General features: G+C 27.8%; 2 protein-coding genes and 1 non-coding gene across 3 annotated transcripts; all 3 read right to left on the reverse strand.

Annotated features, from left to right (window-relative positions):
- Positions 1 to 1,323: 1,323 nt before the first annotated feature.
- LOC132924784 (KRAB-A domain-containing protein 2-like) lies at positions 1,324 to 2,208 on the reverse strand. The gene has a single exon (XM_060989228.1). It carries the CDS (start codon positions 2,206 to 2,208, stop codon positions 1,324 to 1,326), a length of 885 nt encoding a protein of 294 aa, XP_060845211.1.
- A 5,653-nt stretch (positions 2,209 to 7,861) lies between these two features.
- LOC132924785 (uncharacterized) lies at positions 7,862 to 9,553 on the reverse strand. The gene has a single exon (XM_060989229.1). The coding sequence runs from the start codon at positions 9,422 to 9,424 to the stop codon at positions 7,862 to 7,864; it is 1,563 nt and encodes a 520-aa protein (XP_060845212.1). The 5' UTR covers positions 9,425 to 9,553.
- Positions 9,554 to 10,235: 682 nt separating this feature from the next.
- Trnan-guu (transfer RNA asparagine (anticodon GUU)) lies at positions 10,236 to 10,308 on the reverse strand. The gene has a single exon. It is a non-coding gene; the product is annotated as a tRNA-Asn (tRNA).
- Positions 10,309 to 16,818: the final 6,510 nt, after the last annotated feature.

Consider the following 16,818-nt stretch of genomic DNA (forward strand, 5'->3'; position numbering starts at 1 on the left):
AGTACTTATGAATTTACCTCATTTGGTTTAGGGAACACTTTACTATTTTGCCGATAATCTGACTCTGATAACAAATAAAGGAACATATATTTAAATGCAATAAATTACAAGCAATTAATGTAAAAATTGAAAAAATGTTTCATTATATGATTAGATTAAACAATATTTATCAACATAAAATATAAAATACCTACCTGATTAGTTTTCTTAATATGTATGTAGTCACCACTTTCAATACATGGGTCATCCAAGTATTTCTGTTTTGTACACACAGCATTATTCTGTCAATATAATATAATATTTAATTAAATTGCAACATTTATCACACCAGTATCCAATCCTATTTTAACTCACCCGTTTAGAAAAGTTCGAATAAACAGTTCTTAGTTTTTTTTTACTGGGTTCAAAATTTTCCATATTGACAGATGATATTTAAATAATAAAAACCGAAATATTGTGACAATTAATACAAAAAGTATGTATTTCACAAATACTTGCTAGTTGATGACTGAAAACTGAATGTTTCAATTAGCACCCGACCATACGGTATGTATGTTTAAACTTCAGATGATGGTTAGCACATGACTAAAATAATAGTCTATTTAATCACGAGTAAGCACGTCGTCCTCTAGGTTAGCATAGCAATCACCGTATCGTCATTTTATACGAGATCAAACGCTATCACTGCAGATAGTCTGATAATATAATTTCCCTCGATTACACGACCTAACAAAGCCATTTGACAAAAAAAGCCACCAAACATAAAACCACCAACCAGTCTAGCCAATATTGCACAATATTTCATCACAATTATTTAAAACGACAAAAAACCATCAAATTAAATATTAATTAAATGTTGTATTATCTGTTATATTCCGTTTATCCTAATTAATTTGTTATCAATACTAAGTTATTAATTATACTTTTCTCGTCAAAACAATTTTTATTATTTAGTTATTCAAGCAGTTTATTATAGTTACGGGTTTAAGCCATAAAAATTAAATTGTACTTGTCAGTGAAACTGACAATTAACTATTATAATATACCTACCTAACAAATGAATCGCGGACGAAAAGTCCGTTTTAAAAAAAGTTAGACAAAAAGTCCGAAAATAAAAAATATTTTATATAAAATAAAATAAATAAATATATATATGTTACGGTAAATGATGTTAAATGGAAATTAACGTAATTCACCGGTTATTAACGTTATTTACCAAATACACAGGTAATTATCGTTATAAACCGGATAATCACATTAATGACCAAATACACAGGTAATTGTTGTTATAGACCAGATATGCACGTGAATCTCAAATACCTACTACAAAATAGGTATTTTTAAAAATAGAAAAAATGCTTTATTCATCCAAGCAGCTAGCATTTCTTGGACGTCTCTATTGGCTCGTTCAACTGACCCCTGACTTTGACTATGTCTTGGCTTTCCGTGAACGATTTTGACTTCATTCCACATTATATGAAGTTCATTAATCACCGAATTAACGAATTCTCTCCCGTTATCGGATTGCAATATTGCAGGTGCCCCAAATAACGTATAAATATCGATAAGATTATAAGCGATTTCTTCAGCGCGTTTTGATTTTAAGGGTTTCAATATTACGTACTTAGTCAAATGATCCTGGTAATTCATTATGAAACGATAGTCATTATAATGTTGAGATTGCATGTCTATAAGGTCAACTTGTGCCCGTGAGTTGAAAGTTGACTCTAAAATTGGTTTAGATACTAATCCTCTTCTTGGGTGCACTGCTTTTTTCTGACATTGAACACATAATTTTAAATAAACCATAACTGTTTCGTTTGTTATATTGCAATATTTATTTTTCAGTTCTGCCATCATACGATTTCGTCCTCCGTGGCCGATGGCAGAACGTGTTTCGTGAAGAATATCAAACAGTTCGTCAATTTTAACGTAATACAATACAACATTTTTTTCGTCTACTGGTCTAATAAGACGTTCTTTTCCATTTATTTTTAAAATATCGTACTTACGTACTACACGATAGTCCTTCATTGTTTTAGCTTCAGCGACAGTTTTTAAACACATTTTTGATTTTTTAACTTGTTCAATAACATCATTGTAGTCTTTAGTAGACAAAAATGAGTTATTATCATCTCGTTTGCTCGTGAGAATATTTTTCAGTTTTTCGTTGAAAGTTGTGCGAACAGTTTGAATATCGATAGCCATTTTAAATAAGTGGTAAATACGACGACAGTTGTACACATACTAAAGTAATAATCTATATAAATTTTCGTTACGTATGATATTTTCAAATGTAATCTCCACGGCTATACCGATGTTATAATATGTATAGTAATTGTATACTGTATAGGCCCAGTGTCCACCTTATCTGTGGCCGATAAAGAGTTATTGATTTACCCAATTAGTACCACAATTAGTTTAGCGATCACTTTATCATTGCTCGTTGGACATTATTTTAAAATAAAATTAACATTTCCCAAATCATACGGTTATTAACGTTATTCACTAGAAAATAACGATAATTCCCACATTCGTAGGTAAATAACGTAAATAACCGGCGAATAACGTTAATTTCCGATGTAACATCATTTACCGTAACATATATATAATATACATATATATATTAATATTTATTTTAAAAATTCAAAAATTTAAAAATCTTTGTACACATATTATAAAATTATATTTTCGTATAACTAACAAAAATATAACAGAAATCCACTATATAGTTAGATAGTAGGTACCTATAGTCAGTGACGGATCTACACACGGGGCAACCTAGGGCAGCTGCCCCAGGACGCCCAATGAACCAATGAGATGACTAATTTCAAACAAAATTTAAATGTAGACTAGTCTGTGGCTGATGTAAAAAAAGTGTAAAGTTAAACGTTGGCTGTGGTAGCAAAATAATTGATAAAATAATCAAAATATAATATGTGTACATGTGTACTGTGTAGATAGCATGAATCACATACAGCATTGGATATACATACTTATGTGTGTACGAATTTGTAAAGCGTAATACTACTAATACTAGTAATACAGAACAAGTAACAAACTTATCCAATTATACATATACTCGTATTGTACTAATTGATTATCAAAAAGAAAAACATATTGAAGCAGAGCTTGTTAAAACCATCGAGATTGATGAAGTGATTGACAAGTTTGCTTCAACAAAAGTCAGAAAAATATGCATCCAGTATAAGGTTATAACTTATAATAAAATATTTGTGTATATATAAATTTATATATGTATATAATATTTCTATCGTTGATAATAAGTTACCGATAGTCATTTTTAAAAAAAATGTTTTAGAAAAAGTATTCATATAGGTCACAACTGCTACTGCAGTCAAAAGTTTGGCGATCTGTCCAGTTAAAGTTGAAATATTTTATACAGACTAGTTAAGAAGTGCCCCCCCCCGGGCGCCAAAAAACTGCCCTTTGGTGAAAAAATGCGTAATCCGCCACTGCCTACAGTAATGACAAATTTATAAATTTTTATTATTTTTTTTTTTGAAGTGAAAACTTCTTTAGGCACGTTGGGCACCCCGTATAAGAAAGCATTTGCGAGTGAGGAAAAAAGTATGATCTCGCGATACCGCCACCGCCACCGCGAGTATACATATGTACTGTGGTATATACATTAGTGTATTAAAGCTGCGCGCGCAGCAGACGGCAGTTACGGGAAAACAACAACGCCTGCCTGCTTTTATACAGCTAAGCTAAGTACATTAATATGAACATGTCAAATGATCGCAATCTTAGCACAACAAGATGCAAAACTACTATTGATGCGGTCTTTACAAGATATTTGAATAAATTCGAATCAAAATTGTTTGTATCATACTTAAGCTACCATAAACCGATTGTATCAGTTTTAGAAATTGGCGATGATGCTGGCAGTGATGATGGTGCAAGAGTTGGTGAAATGATGGATGGAAATTGATTTTTCTGAGTGTACTTTAATTCATTTTTGTAAAGCATTTGTAATAATTTTGACATGTAATTTTTTTCCCTTTTATGTAAAATAACGGAAATAATTATGTATAGTATTTTATATTGATAAATAAAACAATTCGTGGTACATTATTTCCTAAGCATTACAAAATTTTTAAAAACGAAATGAAATTGTTCTAGTATATATACACATACACGCTCACACTTAAGTATAACAGTATATACCACAGTATATATATACATGTACTCTCGGTGGCGGTGGCGGTGTAGCGATTTCATACTTTTTTCCTCACCCGCAAATGCTTTCTTACGGGGTGCCTAAAGAAGTTTTCACTTCTACCGGCAGTCCCCCGACTGGTTAGGTTTTTTTTATTATTTTATTTTTTACCTACTATATAATAAAAGTAGGTACTAAATAGTTTTAGTTTAGTTGACGTGCTTATAATTAATAAAATAAAATTTATTGTTTTTTGAAATGTATTTAGTTACAAATAAATTTTGATATTGTTGTTCCTAATATCGTGTGATTCTATCTTGTATGATAATATTTTTAAAATTTTAAATATGTTTATCTACGTACCTTTTAAAATATTAAAATAAATAATAAATTATATAATTATATAAATGAAAATAAGAAAATAGAAAAAAAAATATAATAATATAATGTGTATAATATATAATGTCTACAAACATTTTTACATTTTTAAAATAAATATTAATTATATAAAACAGAGTATTTTGTATTTTCGGACTTTTTGTCCGACTATAAAAACTGAATCAGGACATTTTGTCTAGCTTTTTTTAAAACGGACTTTTTTTTCATGAAATTTTTGACCGATTATACACTAATAAATATACCTAATACTAGTTACTACTTGGTTTCATTTAGTTTTTTTAGATCATTACTTATTTTGACAATTGTCAGTTGCTATAACTAAGGACAATTTGCAAGAAATCTAGTATTATATTTACATACTTGTTGACCAAAATTATAGTAATTTAATACATTTTAAATTATAAATGTTACATATACCTAATTAAAGAAGAATATAAAATTCCACTGTGTGCCTATACAAAATTACAATTCAGGCAAATGTTTGAATGTTAAATGTTTTAAAAAATAATAAACCAGTGTGTTATATGATATATTATGATGTTCTTCAAGTGCAGAAAATATTGTCACTTGGTAAAATGTCTCAAGATGAACTTTTAAGATTCATTCTTAAAAAATTATGACTGTTGAAGTGGCTGAAGTTTATTTAGTTTGGCCAAAAAAATATTTGCAACTGCTGGAATAACTGATTTAACAAAAGTAATTTATTAACACTGTTGTATTTATAGTTGATAAAGAGTTAGATTCTTTTTTTAATTATTATTTTTATACTTTTATTGCTATTTGCTACTTTTGTTTGAGCTCCTCTAAGTCTCTAGTATAAGTAAACGAATTTTACGTTTTTTTTTATTTCAAATACAATAATTATTAATTTTGTTATTTATTTAGTATATTAAATAAATTATGCATGTTGATTGTTATTATTTTTTTCATTTTTTAGCGTAACATGTAGGACGTAGATATTACCATTGATTATAAATACTATACTAGTATACTAGAATATACTAGTATTTATAATCAATGATATTACCATTGAACACCGTATACTGTATACTGGCCGGTATATATCGTATTTTTAAATTTAAAATGTATAAAACTGAATACCGAAAATATAAGATATATTTATAATATTTAAAATACCGAAACATTGAACATAATTTCTATACCGAAATTATATATTATACGTACTCGGCAAAAATATTCGCATGGAGTATATAAAAAAAATTGTGCCAAAAATATTTATCTATAATTTAATTCACAATAATACGATAGTATATGCTTTTTTATATTATTTTTATAATTTACTTGTGTTCACCAACACATTTTTAACCATACCGCTTTTGAGACAGTCTGTATGAAGTGAGGAGGAATTTGTGTTATAAAATACCGGAGCCGTTTGGGAATTTACTTTTTTTGTAAAACGGAAGCCGAATGGGCTACGTCTGACGGACATGTTCAAGAGACAAGGGCACATGAAATTCGTCAAACAAGTAGTTACTCAAATCACGATTCGGTGGTAGTTGTGACCGAGTTCTACTAGGTAGTTCACGAACAGGATATTATAACGCCATCTATGGTCCTGCATAATGCCGTCTTAAGAGGACGTGTCACCCCAGAAAAATATGCCGTAAAAACATGTTTTCGTACTTCCAATAATACGGCTTACTGAAGGGTTTTACGTGAAAAACACCTATTATGAAATTTGTAGAGGAGAATTTTATCTAGAATTGTATAGAGCCTGATTTTCGATATTTTTATTAATTATTGAAATAATTAAAATAATAAATAGTAAAAAAAACCATAAAATTCATTGTGAAATATTGGACGATTGAAAAAAGATATCAAAAATTGGGCTCTATACGATTCTAGATAAAATTCTCCTCTACATTTTTTATAATAGGTGTTTTTGCTTTATAACCGTTCAGTAAGCCGTATTATTGGAAGTACGAAACCATGTTTTACGGTAAAAAAAAGTATAATTACGCTCGGACATGTGCTGCGCTCATCGTCAGCGGCAGCCTTCGATACTCGGTCTTCATTCCTCCACCCCGCGTACAGTACCGTACCATAGACCAAAACGAGTTTTCTTATCGTGACCGCGCACGGTTTATAAATACTCAAATAATTATCGATACGTGAAATAATAATACTGAGTATGAATGTATGATTGGTATGAATATTATTGTTCGTATTTATATTCGTTATTCATATTATTTGCGCTACTGCTACTGTATAAAATCATTTATCGTAATGTTGAAGTTTTTCAACATATGATTAAAATATTTTTTTTTCAATTGAAGTAGAATATTTTTTGTATAATAATTTATTGTTGACAAATTTTTTTTTATTTTTAATAAAAAAATTAAACCAGTAAAAATTTCACCTATTATTAATAATTTAAAAAATGTAAAAGGAAAAACAGGAATATCAATGATGAATATTGTTTTATATTTTCCTATAATTTAATTATTGTTCTCGTAAGTCTTAATAGGTATAAGTACAGGTAATATATAGGTAAATTTGTTAAAAAAAAAAAAATTTAAATACATACGATTCAATTAAAATCTGAAATATTATAAAATATTTGACTCTCATGCACAATATGTACAAACATATTTTGTTATATATACAATAAGCAAACATAATTAAACACAAAAGAACCAGATAAACTTAAAATCATAACGTAATATTAGTTGGTAGATATAGATATAGATAGATATACCTATATATTATAGATATTATAATAGTTATTGTCACTTTTGATTTCTATCATTTTAAAATGATAAAAACATGACAAAACAATAATTAAAATAATCTTTATAATATCGAAATAATTATGTAAGGAAAAAAACAAAATTTAAATGTTTTAACACTTTATTTTTTACATTATAATATATATATATATATAAATAAATATATGATATATTAGTACCTATAGGCTATAGGTACCTAAAATCATATAATTATTACAAATTAAATATTAAATTATAATCATTTGAATATTATTATACAAGTATATAATTACATAATTATTAATCGTATAAATAACAGACGTATTAAAAAATTATAATATATTGACTAATTATTAATTCACAAAAATCATGATTTAAATTTCTAAAACTTATATTTAACAAATATACAGATATACACTTAAAAATAAAATATATATAGAATATAATATGTATTCTTAAAAAATATATATAACTATACTTGCTTACATAGTGTGAATAAATTTAAATTTACATGAAATATAATTTTATTTTAAATTATTAAAGTGTATTATTATGTTTGAACCATGGGCTTAGGATAATAACCTAAATTTATATTTTCTAAAGCTGATTTTTTTTTTTTTATACAAAATTTTATACTTAAGTATAATAATATAACAGCTATTATCGTAATCAAATATTTATTTGTATATACAAATTCATAGGTTTTTTCTAATGTAAGTGAATTTAATAATTTTTCTTGTTGATCTAATTTTGCGTTTATTTTATCGAAAGACTCTTTATCAAATTTTAAATTTTTAATTTCATCTAAATGAATGGGTTTCGGATATAGTCGATTAACTGCAATATTACAGCACGAATCATTTAAAAGGCTTAACTCTAAAGGTTGTGTTACAAATGACGATTCTAATATTTGTTCTGTTATTATAACGCCCTGAGTCGTTTGAGCAAGACAACCAGCTTTCAGGAATAATTTACCAGAACTTTTTAATGTTAGCCTATGAATAAAAGATCGTTTATTACAAATTATCGTGATTATAGTAGGCTTTACACAAACAAAGTACCAATTATTTTTGAAATATGATGGGTACCATAACTCTTTTTTAAATTCAGTGATATAAGTATCACATTGGGTAGGTTTGGCTATAGAATTTTTTAATATTTCTGTTACACAAGTGGGATCAGTAACACTATTGTGTATGATTTCATTAAAACCACAAACAAAAGTGTTAGCAACTTTTACACAGTTATTGATATTTGACCAAATAAAATAATTTGTCACCAAATCGTCTGTTATTAAGTACATTGGATTTTCAGTCATATGTATAAATTGTCCTAATTCATTGATTGGAATATATATCGGTAGAATATAATATAATTTGAAAATGTCGATGATACATAATGGAATTTTTATTGAAAATATTAGTCTATCGTTCATTGGGTGAACGTCTATGTGTAATATTTTGTATATTTCTTGTATATTATCTTCATTAAATTTTATAGGGAATTGTAAATTTTCCGGCAGGATATTTTCCATTCGTTTTATTTCCGACAAAAACTGATCTAGTGTAATTATAAAAACATCCAATTTATTCGTTTGAACGTTTGAAATTATTCTTTGTAACCTCGTTACAAATATATCTAATTCACTAATATTATTTTCAATCAGGGATATTAATCTTAGAATAATAATTTGTTTATTTTCGTCTGCTAATTCAATACTCATGGTGTTAATAGTGTTTTCAATTTTTTTCATATTTTTATCAAATAATAATTTATTGTCATTAAATGTTGTTATGGTTTCATTAAAATTTGTTATTGTGCTCCTTAAAATAGAAACTTGGTCTTCAACTATGTGTATCATATCTTTTTGATCATTCTCTAATTTGTTAATCGAACTATCATACCTTCTTACATCATCAGCGTCGGCAATGCCGAACATCCACTGTAATGCCGAACCTCCAAATTCAAATGATCGCCTAACCTTTTTACTATGCCTAGCCATTTGTCTAATAGTCTGTGTATCTGTATTAATTTTTTTTACACGCTTCTCCAACTGATTTAGAGTTATTTGGTATGTGTTATTAATTGCAAATGAGTTGATTGATTTTAACATGGTATTTACATCGATAAGGCTATTGATTAGATATTTTAAATCTATAAATGTATTGATGGTCCAACTACTTTTACATAATTTACCTTCTCCTATTATCTCGTACTGTAATCCTGGACTATTGGTGGTAAGAGTGAGGTTATAAAATGCAGCATTTCGATTTTCACTGGAAATTGTATGCTGGTTAGCAGCAATAGTAGCATGGTACGACAAATCATATTCCAGGCATCCATTTTTGTTGTAATTCTATGATAAATAATTTTTATACTATTATAAAATATATATAATAACAAAAATATGTATATAAATTATAGGTATTTCGTACTTACTTGGTTTATTATTTTGACGTTATATAGGTACTTTAGCAAAATTTTATCGCAACAAGTATGATAGATGTAAAAAATACAAAATTAAAAAAGTATCTCACTAGGTATTGTACGTATTTTACAAATACAGCTCTATATTGAAGTGTAGTACACCGACGTAAGACGTTCAAACGTTTGTTATTGGTATCAATAAAGAACACGAGAATTACGTGATTTATAATATTACTGTTTTATCGAATTTAACACTAATTAATTGTATATTTGCACACTAATAATTATAAGATATTCTGAGAGGCACTGATTAAAAACTATAAGAGGTTCTTCTAAGACTATTAAAAAGATGCTTTGCTGAACAACACGGCTGTTGCTCACACTCTAGGCCCTGAGAAGCTACTATTTGTATATTTAACAAAAAAGATAAAAATGTATATTTATAAATACAATGTATATATTATTATAAATTAAAATATTAAATGAAAAAAATTTATCGCCCCCGGGTGGGCTCGAACCACCAACCTTTCGGTTAACAGCCGAACGCGCTAGCCATTGCGCCACGGAGGCTCGTTGGATGATGGAAGAAAAATGAGTATTATAGATTATTTCTTTATGTAAGCGCATACATAATATGTATAATATATCAATATATGTATATTTTAGGCACCTAACTAATACATGATATACATCTAATATGAATTGTCTTAATAATATCACTATTCACCATAATTTATTACTCATAACTTAATATTTACTATTTAGTATACATAATAATCATAATATGTTTTGTCGGGTACCACCTACGTCCTACCTATCCACTTAGGTATCGATAATGTATATGTATCTTAATAAAAGGGTGGTCAAGCGGGTATCGCTCTGCTGTATAGTTGAGGTGGAGAGTAGGTCACTGTAATGGATGTGTTAAATTTGAATGCAATGACAATCATTACATACGAAAAACGATTCTGAACGGAGATGATTTGTCAGACTATAGGATATCTTATATTATTACATACCTAAATTTAAATTGTAATTTATTTTTATCAATTACTGGTGAAAGTTTCAAGTTTCTTCAACTAATACTTTTTGAATAACAACAAATATTTTAAATCGTTTCAAGATTTATCATTATTTTACGTGATTTCGTAAAAAATTTAATTTCATACGCTCATAAAATTTTTTCTATATTGACGCTAGAATTTTTTTTTACAATTATTTGAAGAAAAAATTATGGAGAACCTTGTAATGAGTTTTTTAACCTTAGATATAAATAAAAAAATTTTTATGAATTTTCAACATTAAAATTCCTAATAAATTTTCACGATTTACACATATTCGTAATTATTTGAACTTTAAATGCTTCTAAACAAAAATTGTGGGTAATGATTTTTGATTTATTTTACTACGATAAGTACAATTTATAATAAACCTTGTATTAAATTTTAAAGATTTTTTGGAAAGCTAAATTTTTTTATCGACATTCAAGAAAAAAAATTTAAAAAATCAAAAATTTCAATTGTCTATAAATAGCTTTAAAAAGTCAAAATATTTTGAAATGTAGTCCTAAATAAATAATGCTAATATTAACATTTGGTGAACCTTTCAAGTATTTACAATGATTCGTTTTTGAGTTACAGCAAAATAAAATAATCAATTTTGTCAAAAACTGGTTATGTATAAAAATTCCCGTTTTTGTTACTTTTTTAGGGGTTTTCCTGACGCTTTTAAATTTTTTTTACTTTTGACTCCCCCCCTTCAAAAGTTGAATTTTTATTTTCAAAGAGGGGTTGAAGTCAAAAATCAAAGCATTATTTCTACTCTAAAACGTGATGACAGACAAAAAAACATTGCGCTTGTAGTTACACGTCAAGATCTCCCAAAGAATTACCCACTATAATATACTAGCTGAATAACTCGGCTTCGCTCGTGTATTAAATAATCGATTTGTATATACAATATAGTTTTTTATTATAATTAAACACTCAGAAAAGTTGTACCTATTTAGAACATCTCTATAAAAAAAAAATGGAAAAAAGTTAATTAGTGTCGTCGCTATTGGAATATCAAAAAGACCTTTACATTTTATTTATATATAATGATTATGCAAATTAGTAATTACGTATATCGGCTCCATATGGACCATTGTTTAAGCCGTATAACGCGGACACTGTGTACTATTATATACATAAAGTACATATTAATTGATGTAGTAATATACCTAAGTGTTATGTAAATTATTAAAATGTAAAAAGTAAATTTATTAAAATCGTTATAAAATATAGTATATTACAATTAATCAAAATAATCAGTTTAAATCAATTAAAAAGTTGTACAATATAAAATATGTGTCAAAAACAAGAAATAATGTTAAAACCGACATAAAATATAATATATGGAATTTAAAAATTCAAAATTATTTCTTTGTTTTGGTGCTGGTTACATAATGTTAATAGCTTATTATTTTCACTAGAATTAGATTTTTACTTCTTATGTAGCCTATTGCCACATTCATCCAATTTTATTACCCGCAAATAAACTGTCCAAAAACTCGGAGAATGTATAAAATACTTAGATTTACCAAATAATATTTAAACTTCATAACAATTTTAATAAAATTGTATATAATATAAACATATACATATACTTTATGACTTATGTAAATAATATTATAAAGTGTCCGCGTTCTGCAATGTACTTTTTACCCGACCGCACAAAGTGTCCGCGTTTTGCACTTTTGATGCTCGACCGTACAAAGTGACCTAGAACTAGTAACCGTACCTACGTCGTCGCGTTAACACCAAACGGGCTGTTAAGACAATTAAGAGGACGTCTCACCCGCATGTGTTGTCTCCGTCTTACACACGTACCACATAGTAAATTTTCGTTCAACAGTTTCAATAGTGTGCTTTTAGTTTTAATATTAGAGTGCATTGACCCATTATCAAACTTCTAAGGAAGAAGTTATCTGTAAATTATCTGTTTTCTCTCGTTGGCTTTTTACGATATTTTAATTTTTGGGTGAGTTATGAGTATGAAACTATCAAATATTTGAAAATACTCATAATTCACTTGCGTGAATCGCTGTTTTTTCGATTTATCTATTTTTTTTATAATTATTTATACATTACATTATTGCATGGGTTCATATTTTTGTTATTATTTGTCATTTATGCTATGTTCATATTATATTATTCTATATATATTCGGCGGTACTATTTGTCGCCTTATTATTATTCATTTATATCGTTGTAATTCTATTTTTTATGTGTCCATTTTATTTAATGTTTATTCATATAGGTAGCAGCTGCAGGCCAGCAGTGCACTAATAAAGCTGCGAGCTATTTTTTATATTGTTATTTATTTCATTATTACACTATTATACATTTTCATCGATGAGTCAAAAGGGCTATCATTTTCTATATTAAATATTAATTATCCGAAATTATAGCTCTAATATCTTTAATATTTCTTTAATACATTATATGATTCAGCAAATATTTTGTAAAAATAGAATTTTGCATAATATTATAACAATTTCAAAAGTTTTTACCATAAAAATGTTCTCTCACGGTTTTCTGGAGGTAATGTTAGGAAATGTTTTTGTTTTCATAGCATTAAAATCGAACATCCAGTCTCACAATCTTGTCACTGCGGAGAGTGTAAAAACGATTTTATTTTTAACTGACTAGATCCACCATAAGGGGCGTGCATTTTTCATATTTATTATGTCAAGTTTTATTTAAATGCTCAAGTCATATGTATAATTTGTATGGAATATTATAAGCATGGAAGGACTTCTGCCCCAACAACTAATTTGGGTTATATGCGTCTAATAAGTAATAAGTAAAATAAAAAGTAGTGTATCGTTGTTTTTATAATACCGTTATCAAAGTGAATAATAACTGGAGAACTTTTTCATAATTTTGTTTATTTAAGAGGACGCCATACCCGCATGTGTTGTCTCTGTCTTACTAACGTACATCATAACAAATTTTCGTTCAGTAGAATACATTTTGTGACGTTAGCTTTAATATTAGAGTAAATTTACCTATTAAAAAATTTATAGGTAAGAATATTATCTAGACAATGACATATGCTTTTAATGATATTATAATTTTAAAGTGAGTTATAGCTATGTAAAATATTACAACTTTAAAATGTTCATAACTCACTTTAAAATAATAATATTAATAAAATCATATGTCATTGTCTAGATAATATTCTTACCTTTAAATTTTATAATAGGTAAATTTACTCTAATATTAAAGCTAACGTCACAAAATGCATTCTACTGAACGAAAATTTGTTATGATGTACGTTAGTAAGACAGAGACAACAAATGCGGGTATGGCGTCCTCTTAATCATTGATAATTGTAACAACAGTATTTTTGGTACCTGCTTAAGGTGGATAATTAAATCATTAGTAGGTATCCTAGTTGGTAGGTACCTAGGGGAGTAACCAAATTGGTTCCCGTTTGGCCGAATTGGTTCCCGTTTGAAAAAGGTATTTTATTAAGTTGAGCCGAATTGGTTCCCGTTTGCGTACAGGTAATTTTCAATTTACTACAAATTGTTGCGAATCGTTCCATTCAAAGCTGAATAAAGAATTTACAAGTGCCCATCCTAATATATTTTATTTTATGGAAACTTTAAATAGCATTCAAACATAAATTACATAAAATTTCGAAGTAATAATACTAGAAAACTAACTAGCAAACAACAAAAAAACAACAAGTACTTGGAAAATTGTATGACTGATTATATTAATAAGACTATAGTTGACTTCCAAATCAACGATTTAAAATTGTATATATTCTATCTTTTTTTTTATAACACACATTAACGCACATTTTTAACCAAGCCTACTTTTAAGTTGACAGTCCTAAGCTTGTAAAATTGAGAAGGAAAATGTGCGTAATTAAACGGGAACCAATTCGGCTTAACTTAATAAAATACCTTTTTCAAACGGGAACCAATTCGGGATGTGGGGTTGGAGCTCGGGAACCAATTCGGTACCAGCCGTACCTAGAGCTGTTTTCGACCAAAAACGTATTCTTACCATTTCGATCGATTCACTTTTCAACGAAATTTAAAAAGGTTAATCACATTTTCGACAAAAACAAAAAGTTGAATAATATATACATTATGTTATACCATTGATTTTAGAATATTTTTTTGATAACATAAATGCAATTAAAGTTATCGGTTTGAGAACTTTAGGTCTTTTCATTTAATTATTAAAAATTATTGGTTACCACTATCAAAAAAATTAAAACGCTACAACACAGGTAAAGTTTTTCTCAATGCAATTTAAAATTTTGGTAATTTTGATATAAATATCGAGGTAGTAAAGTTGTCCCGCAACTTACAAACTATGTTACGCGTGTATAAGACAGAGACAACACATGCGGGTATAGCGTCCTCTTAAGAGAACCCCACATTCGAGCGTGAGTTATGTCCGTATTATATTAACGTACTATAAGTAAATTTGTGTTAGACAGTTTATTTTTTGTAGTACCTAACCAAGTAACTTTTAATAATAGAGTGAATTTACTAATATTAAAATATTTAAAGGTAAGAATATTGTCTTTATTTTTTTTATGAGTTTTTAAGAAATTTTAATCTTTAAACAAGTTATGTGTAGAGTGTAGATATAAAAATGTTAAGATTCAAAAAATGTCATTAAGTCACAACACTCATAACTCACTTAAAAATTAAAATTTAATAAAAAAAAAGTTCGAAAACAGAAAAGTTTTTGCTATACTTAGATTTAATAAAAAGTCGATAAGCTTATTATTAAAGGTTACTACATAAAATTTACCTATGGTGTTCGTTTGTAAGGCGGATTATACAACTTATTGTGCATGTATTTTTTAAATACTGAAAAAACATGACAATTAATTCAAATGTATCTCATATACATTCAAATAAAGTACATAAAAGTATAGATATACTTTTATGTACTTTATTTTAGCATTAATGGCTATACTAATTACTATTTATATTTAAATTTTAAATCTGGTTTTAAGTGTCTAAGGCTGCGCATTTTTTATTTCAAGTAATACATTTTGGGGACCCCAGCATTACTACAATACAATATGTATGATGACCATTACAAATTGTATGCATATACACTGTGTGACCTCAAACAAATCGTAAACACTTTTAAGACAAGGGTCAATGCTCAATAATAATAATACTTAATGTTATCCATTATACTTTTTATAATGCGTTGTTATTTGTGTGTTTTATATGAAAAGATTACGGTAAAATAAATTATTGAACGATTTGAACGTCACGTAGATTGTAGATATAACCTACTCTTGAGACACACATGTACTCGGATATTATGTATGCGCAGCAATGGCAGCTAATTGCTATATCACCTACTTTAGAACAGTCGTGTGGACAGTCGACCGGTTTTAAGGCTACAGATAAACACCGCGGCGATGCAAGTTGACTGAACCAAACGGAACATTATAATAAATTACACGAGGAAACTTGTCAGTTGTCATGGTATTTTGTGGGAAGAGAAGGGTAAAAACATTACTAAACCATATTATTAATGACAGCATGCGAGATGATAGAATATATTATTTTAATCACATAAAGATAATAATACAAATCACCACTTGATTTTTATGTATAATAAAATGTCAAGTGTACTTCGTCATTTTGATCTCTCTACCTAATGCATGTGTGTTAAATTTAAATTCAAAAACTGTACACCGAATACGATGAAAAACGATTCTGAGCAGAGACGGTCGATCAACAATATACTTACATATTTTTAATTTCATATTTTGAAGGAGAATATTTTTCGAAGTATTTTTATACATACAAATTGAAATTGAAACGAGTAGTCTACGAATAATAAGTATTTAAAGTTTTGGTGGGCGGGATAAAGAAGTGTAAGTATGACCCGTAAAATGTTAGTGTCAATTAATATAGGTCTACTACACGCTTACCTAAACTTTAAGCACTTAGACCTCATAAACTACTTATCCGAATTTTTATGTATCGAATTACCCCGAAAAATATTCCGCATTAGATTATGAAATTAAAAATGTACTTGT

This window comes from Rhopalosiphum padi, chromosome 3 (genome assembly GCF_020882245.1).
Source record: "Rhopalosiphum padi isolate XX-2018 chromosome 3, ASM2088224v1, whole genome shotgun sequence".
In the NCBI taxonomy this organism is placed as follows: domain Eukaryota; kingdom Metazoa; phylum Arthropoda; class Insecta; order Hemiptera; family Aphididae; genus Rhopalosiphum; species Rhopalosiphum padi.

Excerpts from the sequence above, each read along its gene's own strand:
- LOC132924784 (XM_060989228.1), bottom strand. The coding sequence starts at position 2,208 with ATGGCTATCGATATTCAAACTGTTCGCACAACTTTCAACGAAAAACTG.
- LOC132924785 (XM_060989229.1), bottom strand. The coding sequence starts at position 9,424 with ATGTTAAAATCAATCAACTCATTTGCAATTAATAACACATACCAAATA.